This window comes from Impatiens glandulifera, chromosome 4 (genome assembly GCF_907164915.1).
Source record: "Impatiens glandulifera chromosome 4, dImpGla2.1, whole genome shotgun sequence".
NCBI classification, from domain to species: domain Eukaryota; kingdom Viridiplantae; phylum Streptophyta; class Magnoliopsida; order Ericales; family Balsaminaceae; genus Impatiens; species Impatiens glandulifera.
The window spans coordinates 16,179,774-16,195,059 of NC_061865.1; the positions used below are offsets into that span (position 1 = coordinate 16,179,774).

The following is a 15,286-nucleotide window of genomic DNA, read 5'->3' on the forward strand; positions in this document are numbered from 1 at the left end:
GGAATCTTATTTGGAGTATTATTGGTATTTAATTATTTATTGGGTTATGCCGGAAATCATTGGTGCGTGTTGAGAATTGTAGATTAAGACAGCTAGATTTGTGGGCATGAAACAATGAGTTATATCTCCATTATTTTCTGGTGAATAATTTGGTTAGAAAGAAATCGTAAAACCTTCAACAATATTAAACGACCGTTACGAATTTTTCACAATGCTATCATCCAAACATTATATGAGTTCGATATGGGAAGTCAACAGATTCAATCGGAAAACTCATTACCCTTTTAAAAGATCTCCGCACACATTAATTTGGTAATATTTGTATCATTTTTTTTACAAATATAATGTTTTTGTCATTATATATATATATGAATTAGATCTTAAATAACAATTCTTAAATAACAATTGTAATTTCAAGCTTGAATTTAGCCTGAGGACAGTTGGATTTGGTTATTTAGGTACAAAAGTGAAGTGTGGAGGAAGATACGAACGGCAGACAACAGGGTCGACAGGTTGAGTACGGTTCCTCCGATAATTTGTTTTCGACTTCTCTCTCGAAGGTTAGGTAGGTTTTAATCGGTGATAGGTTCTAATCGGTCTAAAATCGAAGGAAAGTTGTCATCTCTCTATAGCCTTGTTCGATTTAGGTTATTTAAATAATTCAAACCATTAAACATTATTTCACTACTCTTTTCATTCATTACCTTAACCAACTAAAATATTATCTATTTAAATTATTATTTTTTATTTTTATATATATAATCAATACGATTTTAAGTATTTTATCAAAAAAATCATCACAAATCATAATTTTTTTTCTTTCTCCAAGTTATTCAAATAACTTTCATTCGAATTCGAACCAACCATATAAGATAAGAAGATGACCCAATTAAAGAAATTAAAAATGATTGGTCATAGTCAAAGTTAATAAAAAATACAATTTGATCCTAAAAGATGAAGAGTTTATAATTAAAAGTACACTTTAAAGATTATCTTTTCCTCCCAAAACTAGATTTTTTAATTGATCTTGGAGTATTAAATAGTATTATAGAGGGTGAAACCAAAAAAAAAAAAAAAAAAAGGAAAGAAGTCGTGTATTAGCATCTCTCTATTCATTTCTTTTATATGTTTCAATTTTTTTTTAATTTATGAAACTAGCTTAACCAAAAAGATGATGTACATACATTAGAGAATCAATCGGATGACAATTCATATTTTAGTTATCGACATGTTTGTCGCTTGAACTATCTTAATAGTGATGTTACCGACATTTTGTCGTTTGAACTATCTTAATAGTGATGTTTTCATATCTTACTTCCATAACAATCAATTATCTAGTGATTGTATTAGACCATCAAAAAGAATTATTACATCAAGTTTTTTAAATAATAATAGTTATATTATAGTTGTATAATGACTAATGTGACCAATATTTTTAAATTACACTCTAGGTTTACATATTATATCTTGTTATTTTCATCTTTTCAAACCTACCTCAATTTTTTTCTTTATTTTATTTAACCCTGCCATAAATCTAATTAAATAAGTTGAAGTGAATATATTTAATCAAACTAATCATAAAATATTTACAGATTAAGCAAGAAAGTCACGGAACTCACAAGGAAAAAAGAAGGAAGTTCTTAAGGAAAAAAAGGAAAAGAGAGGGAATCGTGTCATGTGCGTAACTGACTCATTATTGGGTCCCACATCATGTATATCCACGTCAATCACTCTCACTTTACTTTCTTTCTTTTTTTTTTTCTTTCCAAAATTGAATAGTAGTAATTGTAGTGAGAGAAAGAGAGTGAAATATAAAAATAAATATAAAAATAAATAAATAAAGGTTGGTCGGACTCGGTGGTCTCCCACTCCGTATAGTCTTCTTGTACGGTATTACGGAAAACGTCCGGCGCTGACGACACTCCACTTCTTGGGTCCCACTTGTACGACCAAGCCGTACACCACATAAAAAAAGAAAAAACTATCTTCTTTTTTTTCATATCACTTCCCCTTTCTTATCTCTTCTTTACATTTTATCATTTCAAAAATAAATCTCGTTTTTAATATAGGGTTTGTTTGATTCGGAATATAAGAATGAATATGTCGCAGTAATAAAATGATAAACTAGTTTTAACAAATAATTTAATGCAAAAAATAAAATTAAGTAACTTTATTAAGGGCTTGTTTTATGAATATGTTATTGGGATAAAATCTATTTTAAATCTCAAAACTCAATCATCACATCATCAATCTAATCATATTTATCTATTAAGATACCAAGACTAAATATTAATCTAGAAAAATAAAAAATAATTTGGTCAAAAATAAATAAAACTCAAAAAAAAAATCTACTTTTAATCAAATAAGAATTTTCAAGGAAAAAAACAAACAAAATCAAAAAAACACTTCTTTAAACAAGCTCTGAGTGTATCAAATATACAACTCATATCAACTAAATAATATCATATGATTTTGAATGTTTAATAAGTTAAAGTTAATAAATTAAATCAAACTAACCCTAAATACTACAACTATAAGGCCTTGTTTGGGGATTTGGATTATTGTTATAATTTGAGATCTTTGAAAATAATTATTAGTGATGATTTTGAGAAAATATAAAATATTTTTAATGAAAAAACATAAAGTTATTTATAAATAATGATAAAATAATAAATAATAATTTAAAATAAAATAAAATTTATTTTATTATTTTATTTAATGAATTAAATGATGGGAAAAATAATAATAAAAAATATTTTTAAATTTGAATTATTTAAATAATCCAAACCATAAAGATCTTGTTAGGTATGACCAAATAACATTAAATAAAAATATATCTACTTTTTAAAACAAATTGACAACTATTTTCTAAAATACCATTCATTTAATAAATTATTTTTTAAAATCTCTTTCAAACAAATTATTTAAATAATCTCCTGAATTATTCAAATGACCGAAAATGAAATAAGCAACACTTATAAGTGGGTGGAACCTAATAAAAGCATGATGACCTTTGCAGCTGTATAAACATTAATGTTATTATTAATATTTATTTTAGATATATTTTAATGAAAAAAATAATGTTTGATATTATTAATATGAGCCTTTGAAATAGTGGAAAGACATAAAATTAATATAAAGGAGCACATGAGGAGGATGTGGTTAGGACTTGGTCATATAACCTACTATGTTTCTTTTTATTAATGTCTTTATGGTTTGTTGATTGCAATGTCACCATCCATAACATATATAATGTCTATTTTATTTCTATACTCAAACTTTAATGTTACACCAAATTATTTAACAAAAAACAGTAAAATGACCTCAATTGGTTGAGGTTTCCCATTTTGGGGCCAAATGATGTACTTAGTTACTTGACTTTTAGCATTTTATTGGGTTGATATTGAACATTTCAATTGATTGTGGGATCTAGCCATCTAGGTTATTGGTAAAAAAAGTAGTTTATGAAAAGAAAGAAAATATAGTTTTTTTGGATATTTTTGTTAAATTGTTTTTAATATTTAAAAGATAAAATAAAACATTTTGATATTTTAAGTTGTTTGTTAAGAATAAGTGCAGGTTTAATTATGGTTGTGTGAGATTTTATTTCATATTTTATAAGAAATATATATTAGTAACTTTAGTATCACTATTTTCTATTAGTAAATTAATTATTTAATTAACTAATCTATATATATATATAATGATGCTTAATTTTTAAAATGTTCGAATTGTCGGTTCGAGAGTTGTGGTTAATTTGGATATATGTGAGAGTAAATGGATACTTGGGTCGGATTGTGGGTTGACCCGCCCATAAAAATTTTACCGTAATATTTTTTTCATAATTTTTTATATTATTATTACTCGTGCAAATGCACGGAATACATGCTAGTATACATTAATGATTAATGTTCAATAACCTATTGGGTTATTTACACAGTCCATTATTATATCGTTTAATTAATTAATTATAAATTAAAATAATTTCTATTTATTTGTTTTAAAAAAAATTAAATATTTATACACTTTTAATATTTTCACCAATAACTCAATTTTTCATAATATGTACCAAACAAAATTATTTAAATAATCTAAATTTTTATCTAATAATATTTTTTAAAATAAAACCCTAAAAGAAACAAGTGAAAGTTCAGATAAGAATTTTAAAAAAAATTACGAAAAAAAATGATTGATAGTAATTTTGAAAAAAATGATATATTTTGGATAAAAATACTTAAAATGTATTAATATATAATGATAAAATAAAAAATTAATAATTTAAAATAAAATATATTTTAATAATTTAATTAATGAATTAATATAATAGAAAAAATTATATTTTTTAGATTTAAGTTATTTTAAGAACCCAAACAACCAACCAAACATAAGTGAGATAAGTAGGAATAAGATAGTAACTTTTTAATAAATAAGAATAGGTTGGGTATAAGAAAAAAACTGAAATTTTGATTATATTATATAAATAAATAATTAAACAATTAAACTATATATTCATCATTATTAAACATAAGGATAAACTGAACATTTAACCTATATTATTTATAAAACTATAATTATTCAAATAAACTCAAATCAAAGAAGCTTTAAATGTGAGTTCGGTGAAAGCGCGTGAGGAGCGTGAGATTGGGATAAACTGAAATAAATAAATATTAAATAAACAAAAGAAGAAGACGTTAAAGGTGGTCACGGAAGCTGTACTGCAACAAGCTACGGAATTATTAAAAAATAATATTATAAACAAAAATAATAAATAAAACAGTAATGAAAAGTCACTCTTTTTAGTGAAATTTGAGACAGACAAATATGGGGCCCCACCCGTTAATCACGCCTGACACGTTCTTTTGTCATCTGCTCGAACGCTTTAACCTGACTACTCTCTTCTTTCCGTTATTTCGGCCGTACACTTCTGATTTATTTGACTATTTTTTATTTTCAAATTTAATTTCATCTTTAATTTTTTTTTTATACCTATGTAAATAATATTAAATTATTCCTATAACAAGAATTTATTTCGTGCATTTGAATTTGAATGAGTAATTATATAAAATTGAAAAAAAATAATTACGATTAAAATATGATAGTATTTTTAATTCACTCTTGAAATATGTTTATATTATTTTTAATTTTATTTTTAACTGTTTAAATTTATGTGCGGATCAACCCACAATCCGACTCAAATATCCATTTACTCTTATATATTAGTTAGTTAAAAAATTAAACTTAAAACATCCCGCGATCATCAACTTTGGTGTAGAATTTAAAATGTATAGTCTTCTTAGTATAATTGGTTAAAGGGTTGTACTTATTTTGTTATGTTGCAAGAGTTCGAAAAATACTTATATCTTTTTTAATTTTATTTTTAACCGTTTTAAATTAATGGGCGGGTCAACCCACAATCCGACTCAAATATCTATTTACTCTCACATATATATCCAAATTAACAATAGCTCTCGACCTGACAATCCGAACACTTTAAAAATTAAGCATCATTATACAGAGAGATTATGAAAGATTAGCTATTTTAATTTATTTTCCTTTCTTTTATATATAATAAAAAAAATGTAATAAGTAGTTGTAAAAATATAATGAATGCTCAAAATACTTTTAAAATATAGACATGTGGTATATATTAGGCTTCATTTAATCGACACAAGTAACTTTCAAATAAAGGCACATTGAATTATGGGTTTTGTTTGCTTTCACCATTGTTAAATAAAATTATAGTCAAATTATTATAAGCTTAAACAAACAAACCTTATCCGATGTGTTTTAGGTGGCTGTGGTTGAAGATCACCTATAACTTATGGTTGCATCACCTACTCCCTAAAGTAAAATTCAATGAAATAAAACAAATTTAAGGGATACAAATCATTACATTTCTTAATAATTAAATTTGGGACTTATTTAAGTAATTTTATCCTATTGAGGACTGGTTAGGATTTGAGTTTTTCAAAATCCTTAAGAGAGTATGAATTTGATAATATTAGAATTTTTTGATAAAATATTTAAAAGGTATTATTATATAATAAAATAATTATATATATATTAATTAATGTATAAGAAAGTGAGTGAAATAATATTAGATGAGTTTAAATTATTTAATAATTAAAACTGAATAAGATCTCATTATAAAAGTATTAATATATTAAAAAATTAAAATATATATATATATATAATATATTATTTTAGATTATTTAAATAAGTAAGATCTTGTTCGATTTTAAATTATTAAATAACTAAAAAAATTAAACATCATTTCACTTCTCTTTCATTCAACAAATCTTTCAATTCATTAATTAAATACTAAAATACTCTTTATTTAAAATTATTATTGTGATTTTTTTATACATATACAATATCCTTTGAATATATATACTAAAAAAAACATCTCTATCTCTATCTCCTTAAAATCATTATCTATCATTTATTAAGTTATTTAAATAAAAATAATAATCAAATATCAATTCATTCTTTTCTCATCAATCAAATAAGTTGAAAAATTAACTAAAATTAAGAGAGAGAAAAATTGAAGGTTGAGTGATGATTTTGAGAAGATAATGATTATTTTTTATAAAAAGACTCAGATCTTGTTCTCTTTGGGTTTTAAAAAAAACAAGTGAAATTAATTTTTCAATCAGTCACTTTTTAACAATCATATCACTTATTTCATTAATCAAAATACTAAAATACCTTCTATTTTAGATTATTATTATTTTTTTATTTATATATATCAATACCTTTAAGTCTTTTTACCAAAAATAATCATTAATTATGTAAAATTATCAACGATCATTATTTTTTTCTCCATTTAAGTTTTTTTTTTTAAATTATAATCCGAACAAGGCCTTAAAAATAAAGATAAATAATATTTCTACTTTAACATATATAATATTTATTCTTTCCAAAAAAAAATAAAAAAAAATATAAAATAATATTGGTACACATCAAGTACGAATACGTACGTACCTTTTACTGCGCTCACACGTATCAGATTCCTACCCTTTCCTCCATATATTTATACAACCCCCTGCCCTTCTTCTCTCCTCACAAATGACACAATCCTTTCTCTCTCTATAACACACTTCAATCTCCGGCGACTAACCTTTCTTCTCCGGCGACTTCCCTTTCTTCTCCGATGAAGAAGTTGATTCGAAGACTCTCACGCGTTGCCGATTCCTCACAGTACTTTCTTCTCAGATCCAACAGAGCTAATGTAACCGCCTCTAGATCGCGATTAACCGGAACTCGTTCAACTGTTTCCGTACCAGAAGGACACTTTCCTGTATACGTCGGCGAAGAGATGGAGCGGTTCGTTGTTAGTGCAGATCTATTGAATAATCCGATCTTCGTTAATCTTCTTAACAAATCGGCTCAGGAATACGGTTACAAACAGAAAGGTGTGCTTCGGATTCCATGTAATGTTGTTGTATTTGAAAGGATTCTTCAAGGAGTTTGTTTTGGTGATGAGAATATGGATCTTGTTAATTCGCTTTCAGATGAGTTCGTTTAAACTTTTGTTAATTGAATTCCTTGTTAGCGAGATAAAGTAATCAGGAAGAGGAACTAGCTGTTAACTTTGGTTTTGTATATAATAAATCTATGATCTGTAATGAAATGAAGCAGGATTTTACTCAATTTGTAATGATTTTGTTGATGATTATGCTCATTTTGATATCAAATTTGTTATCTTTTCTTGATCTAGCACCTCCATTTCTCCCCCTGTTTATTACATGCATTTTTCTTGCTAATTCTGGAATTATGAAATGTAGTTTGTTTATATATTTAGAAATAATCCATTTTCTGGAAATTATTAGTTTTATTTTTAGTTCAGATACTATGGAGTGGGTCAATTATTTATTTTTTAAAATTTTAATTCGATTTTGTTAGGTCTATGATATTATATTAATAAATTATATCTAACCCCATCATTTCCTAGATATTTAATATGTTTTGGATATTAAATCTTATATTAAATATTAATCAAACAAATTAATTATAAAATATAAACATAATAATTTAAAAGAAATTTTCTTATTAAACAAGGAAAAAGAAGATTAACATAAAATAATTTTTTATTCTTTTATCCATGTCAAATTGATTTAGTTATTTAAATAGATGAAATATGTTATCCAAATACTAATATAAACTATATAAAGTACATTTTTTTCTTCTAAAGAAGACATGACCCATTTAGTATAAGTGAAATTTGTTTCATGCTCAATATCTTATAATGGGCGAAAAAATAATAAGAACATGTTTCTTCAACCTCCATGCACAATTGACATATTATTCTAACCGAACTTATACATCTCTAATGGAGTTTATTATTAATTTAAAAAAATCGGTGAATACACTTGTACACTAGTCGAAAAAAATAAACATCATTGATGGATGGAGTGTCGTTATATTAAAGTTGATCTAATGTAAATGAATTTTTCATTATGCTAATTAAGGTTTCATTACACTATATCACATGTGTTCATTTAAGTCTTGAATTGAGTTTTTTTTTTCAATATATAATTATTTAAGAAAATTGTATATATATTGCAAACTGAAATTAAATACAATCACTATAAAAAGAAAGAAAAAAAACATGGACCAGCAAACTAAAATGGCCCAAGCAATAGTTAATGCCCCCAATATATTGCACCTAGGAATCCATAACTATATAGGCACATGCTTCAACATCTCCATTCTTATGAATATGATACCACATTTAATAAGGATTATTATATAATTTTTTAATTTGATTAGGAGACTTACCCGCTTCAACTCAAAAGTTTCCTAATGTAATCGAACCCGCCACTTTTTGGTCTCTTAATCCGACTCTTACCACTATGATACTTCTTAAAATAATATTTACCCTATACACTTCAATTACTCTAGATGATATTTACCCATAAAAAAATCTAAATTTGGAGTGAAATTTTATAATGTTTTTTATTTGATTGGTATGTTATTAGATTCACATTTAATTTGATTTATAATTTTGAACAAATTAAGCTTTGATCTTATCCGGAAATGTTTCAATTCTCTAGGTGTACATTTATCACATTAAAGGCAAAAATAGTTAGCTAGCTCACACATGTAATAGGTTGGTGAGAATTCATTAATAAAACTTAATTCCTTGTGTTCTGTATCACCATTAATGCAGAAATTAAGACTGATAGAAACGTGACTGTACCCTTTCATGCAATGTGTATTTAAAGAAGACATTGATCATGTCTCCATCAAGTAATTTTCTTTAGATCTAGTTTCGACCATCAACCTTTTTCTTTTATTTTTCGGTAAAAAAATGGTTATGGCTAAATGATGAACAATAAAGAAAATGAATGTGAAAATATGATGACCGAAAAGAGGAAAATGAAGCGTGAAGCACAAGTCTTGTACACTAATGATGCGAACTCTATCTATCCTTATCGAATTTATTAAAAAGGTTTATGATGTATTCATAATAATGAATAGGATACATGGGAGAGCTCTTTAAGATTCTTAATGTAAGAACATGAAACTATCATCCCACTTCAAACCTAACTTTATTTTTCTAACAATACTTTTTATGTGTTCATATGGTAAAGGGTTATTATTGGTTGATGTTGTTTCTACTTATGTTTTGCTTTCTTTAAGAAATTTGGGAAATTCTTTTATTTGAATTTTTTTTTGTTGGGATGGTTGTCGTGTTTGAACTTGAGGGTTTGTATTTTGTCGGATCGGTGGGATCATTGTTATTAGGGTTAAGTTATAATATATAAAAAAAAATGATATTATATTTAAGTGATATCTAATAACATATAACCATCTTCAATATGTATGTTTGTAAACATATATAGCTTGATTTTGGACAAATTTATAGGACTCATTGGTTTTGGGGTGGGATTTTTTCAACCACAAAGATGTGCTTAAAGGTCTAGTACTCTTAGATGGAATCCACTAATTCGGTTAAATTCAAACTAAATGTAACTTTCAATGGAAAGTATTTATTGAATTTTGTAATAAGGGACGACAAAATGACATTTTTAAAAGTAAGCAAAAATATTAGACTCTATAATTCAGCAACATGCTCAAGAAATGTGAATTTGCGAAATAATAGTCCATGTGTTGATGATATGAGTTTGAATCATATGTAAAATTGGTAACCATTTTTATATTAGAGTAAGAATAATGAAGGATGAGATGCTAGGTTTGTTTATTTAGAAAAATAAAATAAAATAAAGGTCTAGAAAAAATATTAGCATATTAAATTATTCATAATAATGTCATGTGTGCTTTTGGGCCTATTTGAGCAACAAGTCCAAAAACCCATTATCCAATTTCTCTTTTTACATGGGTCATTTGGCACTTTTTCCTTTAATTTGTAGACAAGTTTTACTTGATTTTTGTAATATCTGAATCAATATAAAAAACTTGTAAAAATCAAATTTAATTATAATAATCAGATAAAAATAAAATAAAAAATTGTGTCCAAATAAGATAATATATAAATGGAATAGATATATTAATTTAATTCATTAAGATAGTTTATATTATGTAGGAGAATTAGGTAGACACTGTAATATTTACCTGTCCCGTCACATTTTATTTCGAGATTTTTTATTATAAAGAAATAAATTTATAATTTTTATAAAATATGAATAATAAATAAATATAGTAGTGATATTATATATTTAATTATGTTTAGTACTCCTCGAAAAAAAATCTCGGAATAAGATTTGGGACAAAGTCAAGTTGGGGACACAAATATCATTACCGACTTATTCTAAGACTACTCAACGGAAAATAACGTAGAGTTTTGAATGATAAATTAACATATAAACTCATTGAATAACTAAAGTAAAATAAAATTAGAAATATGAATGTTATTGTAAGAAAGAATATGGTAAATATAAGAGAAATGAAGAAAATATGGTGGGAAGCTACAAAGGGTTTTTGGTTGACTCTATCTCTTTCTGCGCGCAAAGCCGTGGACCTGTGGTGTGGGAAGCGATAACCATGCAGATCTTCGTGAAGACGCTAACCGGAAAGACGATCACTCTGGAAGTCGAGACCAGCGACACCATTGATAATGTCAAGGCCAAGATTCAGGTTCTTTTTTCTTTCTAATTGTCAATTTAGGGTTTTTTTCTTTCTCACTCTATGGGTTAATCATATGGAGAATTATCTGATTATATAAGACTAAACTGATCTGCTTTCTTTGTGAATGGTGTACTTATGGACATCAGATCGATTCACCCCCTGCGCTTGCTTGCTTGCTTGCTTGCTGTTGCTGAGATCTTTATCTATCTATCTATCTATTGTTTCAATACATGTTTTTACTGGAATTCTGTATTAGAATTTGGAAGTGATTTGCATATAGCTATTCAATTCCATTTTGTGAGATATTGACATTCAAATCTTCCACATTATTTCTGAAAAAGTGCTAGTTACTTGTAGGCAGCTAGGTGAAGATAGAATTGTATAGGATTATCCATGATAGGAAATAAAGTGATTTTAAGTAATTCATTCTCTTTTTACTATATGGGGATTGTAAAATTCTCTATTTGTGGAGTTCGATATATCTGTACCAACTACCAATCGCCCACGTTACTGAAACCCAATGATCTTTGACAAGAAAAAATTATCAATACTACAAGATACAACCATGGTGGAAACCGATGATGATAAAAGCTCTTCCTTTAATGAAATGTTAGTTGATTAATTATGATGAAGTAAGAGAGACTTTCAAGCAATAAGTTGCTCTAATAGCCTAACATGGAGAAAGGTTGAAACAATTAGGCATCATAATCTATTATAACGAAGGTAACAACTAACTAACCATTCAAGGAATTGCGAGAACCGGTTTAAGGGAAAGAAAATGTTCTAATGTTTTTACCTTGCAACGAACTTCCGTCAAAGAAGACATTTGGAAGACATGCAGTAAAGGAAGAAAATCTAAAAACTTTCCAAAAAGAGAGCAAGTAGAGACAAACATGAACTCAAATGACAGAAGATTCAAAAGTTTTTTTTATCAAGATTCGTTCTTGTTTTCAGAAGTGGTGGAGTGTTGGTTGATTACTTCAATTTCTATGAGGTGAAGCATAGGAAAAGGAGGAGAAGAGGTCGATAAATAGGCCAAATTGAAGAGAATAAGCATGAGCCACCAATTTACTTTCGCTTTTCAATTCTATGTTTAGTTTCTGATTTTTGTTGCTTTTGCTTTTACTGTTTTATAGACCTTAATTCAACACAATGAAGCTTTGAAAGGGGTGAGTAGTATAACATGTCTTAGGGTTAGGTATCATAGAGAGGAAATATTCTTGAAGATAGAATATGTAAAGTAGTTCCCGACATATCAGTTATGATATAAATATATTACACAGGTTAGTTGGGGTTACAATGATACGTTAGTCAGATCAGATGAGAGGAAGAAGCCAGAGTGACTGGTCAGGGAATCGCTCCTAATAATCGATGAAGAGGTGAGAGATAGAAATAACGAGCTAAGGCTCTTTACATTCAACATAAAAATTGCGTGTAGAATCCAACTGAGAATATAGCCCACTCAGAAGATTCCCACAAAACAGTTACAATCATCACATGCTTAAGTGGCCTAACAGACAATTTCTTTGGTTCGTCCACGTGGGTCTTCATTGTCCGTCCATCCTTCTTAGTTACCGTGGTATCATACAATTAGTATTCTTGACTAGTGAGGTGCATAGATAGGTAATGCTAGACTTGTATAGGATTACCCATGATAGTAAATAAAGTTATTTTAGATAATTGTCAAAACTGTCTCATCTCCCCTTTCTCGGTCTTATTCATTATCTCTACAATCAGGGATAGTAAAATAATTGTTCATAAATTATAAGGAAATGTTGTATGTATTGTATAATTCTCTTAATAGGTAATTCTTTTCCCTTTGAAGTGAGGTAGTTTAGGTTGTTATTTTCAACCTCATCACCTGAGATATTAAATAATTTCAGGACACTAATGCTAAATTGCTGATGATAGACAAACTAACAATTTGGGGCCTTCTGAAGCATAGTGATTGTATTTTTAAAAGTAACAAAAACATTTCTCTCCTTGATTGTAGAATAGCTATATATGTTTTAGTGATGGGTGCTTCAAAGGTGTCATACTGAAATTTGTCCACATCTTAATTTTTGTACCCATTTGAAAACACTTATAGTTTATGCTTTTGGATCCAAATGAGAAACAACCAATAAATTTTCGAATCTTTCTCTAACTAAGTTTAGTTTCCAAACATATTCTCATTTAGATACGTTTTTGGATCCAGAATTTTTGCATTATGGTGTTTCCAGATTTGGATATAAAAGCAAACAATAAATTGATTTCAAAACATAATCTTGTCCAGCTATGTTTCTAGGTGTTTTCAAATGGGAATGTGATATATAATAGACTGGCTACTTCTCCATTTTCCATGTTCCAGTCAGGTTCCTTTAGTATCCATTTGGATTTCTTCTTTTTGGAGTGAAATTGGGCTTCATAATAAAAGTATTTTTGTGTAACCAATCCTTAAACTACTACCTGCAGTTTATTTTGAAGAGTTCCATTAATGTTTTGCTAAAACATGACTACTTGTGGCAGGATAAGGAGGGCATCCCACCGGATCAACAGAGGTTGATTTTCGCTGGGAAGCAATTGGAGGATGGCCGAACTCTTGCTGATTACAATATCCAGAAGGAGTCAACACTACATCTGGTTTTGAGGCTTAGAGGTGGGACTATGATTAAGGTGAAGACCCTTACTGGAAAGGAAATCGAAATTGATATTGAACCAACTGATACAATTGATCGCATCAAGGAAAGAGTCGAGGAGAAAGAAGGGATTCCTCCTATACAGCAGAGGTTTGTATTTTACATGTTTTCGCACACAATGAATTATGTCAAAGCCATTTCAGGATCTTGACTTCATTGTTTGAAGAAGTGCTGTTATCAAATCAAATTACTCCAATCAATCATCAACTAAAATATTAAATTATCAAAATATTAAATAATGTTACATTTTTAGTCATTTTACCCAAATAACCCTACATCAAACAATGCCATGTTCTGGATCTGGATTAGATAGAGTAACATTTGGAACTAACCTTACTCAGATATGTAACTATTTTGATGGCACACAACTCCTTTCCTCAACTTATTATAATACAAACAATTATTGAAAGAATGAAAGATTGGTTATTGAATTATTACGCCATATTTGCTGCTCTCATGTTAGGCTCATCTACGCTGGGAAGCAACTTGCAGATGACAAAACAGCTAAAGATTATAATATCGAAGGTGGCTCTGTACTCCACCTTGTGCTTGCATTGCGAGGAGGTTGCGGTCTTTAAATCAGGTTTCTCAATTGATTGAAATTAAAAAAATGTATTAAACTTCAATATTTGTGATTGCATGATATGCATTGATTGTGTTGAGAAAATATGCTCAAAGATAAGATGATTGATTGTATGAAGTTAAGTTTTAACACTTTTAATATGTCATGTGGTGTACAATTGAACTTGATATTATTATATCATGCATTGTTGACTGACTAGACTAGACTAGACTAGGAACTTGTTTGTTGTGGTAGGAACTAGGAAGGCATTGGATTCTAACTAGAAATGGAATCCAAATGGAATCCAAACAGGACCCAAGTCGGGGTTCGTAAGGCATATGTTATCATCATCTTATCCTGTTTAGAAATGGAGAGTAGTAGTGGGGGTAAGTGAAATTCTGTGCTAACTCCAAGAGAGAGATGTCAAAAGATTAGGTGACAAAAATGGTAAAAGGGATTTCATGTTTGGTTTCCTAAACTATGACTTATTCAGAATAGATTTTGTTTAAAATAAGATAGAAAAAGACCTGTTAGACTGAAGTTGTTGTTGCATGGAGTTTGGCTTTATTAATAATTATGTGTCAATTTTCAACAAAACACTAGTGAGCTTGGCTGGTCACCTAAATCATTAGACATTTGTCACCCACAAATCATTTTTTTATTTACATACATGCATACACAATAATATAATTCTTTTGTCCTGTTATATTTATATTATATTTGTTTTATGTTGCTTGAGTCATTTTTTTCAAATCAATTCAACAGTTGTTACCAATCTATTTAAAGTAAGGATAGAGACATCTTTTTTTTTTACCATGTTTGTTAATCTAAGTTTGATCATCACAAATTCTGCATAGTAGTGTTTGCATCATGATATGGATTGGATTATTAGATCCAAGGGCTTGTTCAGATTGAGTTTGTTTTTAAATAACCTGGGTTATTTAAAAAATGATGA

At 27.9% G+C, this 15,286-nt stretch overlaps 2 protein-coding genes across 2 annotated transcripts; both read left to right on the forward strand.

Annotated features, from left to right (window-relative positions):
- The first annotated feature begins 7,080 nt into the window (after positions 1-7,080).
- On the forward strand, positions 7,081-7,730 carry LOC124936851 (auxin-responsive protein SAUR71-like). The gene has a single exon (XM_047477375.1). The coding sequence runs from the start codon at positions 7,154-7,156 to the stop codon at positions 7,526-7,528; it is 375 nt and encodes a 124-aa protein (XP_047333331.1). The 5' UTR covers positions 7,081-7,153; the 3' UTR covers positions 7,529-7,730.
- A 3,203-nt stretch (positions 7,731-10,933) lies between these two features.
- Positions 10,934-14,532, forward strand: LOC124933788 (ubiquitin-NEDD8-like protein RUB2). Its single transcript, XM_047474232.1, has 3 exons — positions 10,934-11,100; positions 13,600-13,859; positions 14,233-14,532. Exons 1-3 carry the CDS (start codon positions 11,008-11,010, stop codon positions 14,345-14,347), a joined length of 468 nt encoding a protein of 155 aa, XP_047330188.1. The 5' UTR covers positions 10,934-11,007; the 3' UTR covers positions 14,348-14,532.
- Positions 14,533-15,286: the final 754 nt, after the last annotated feature.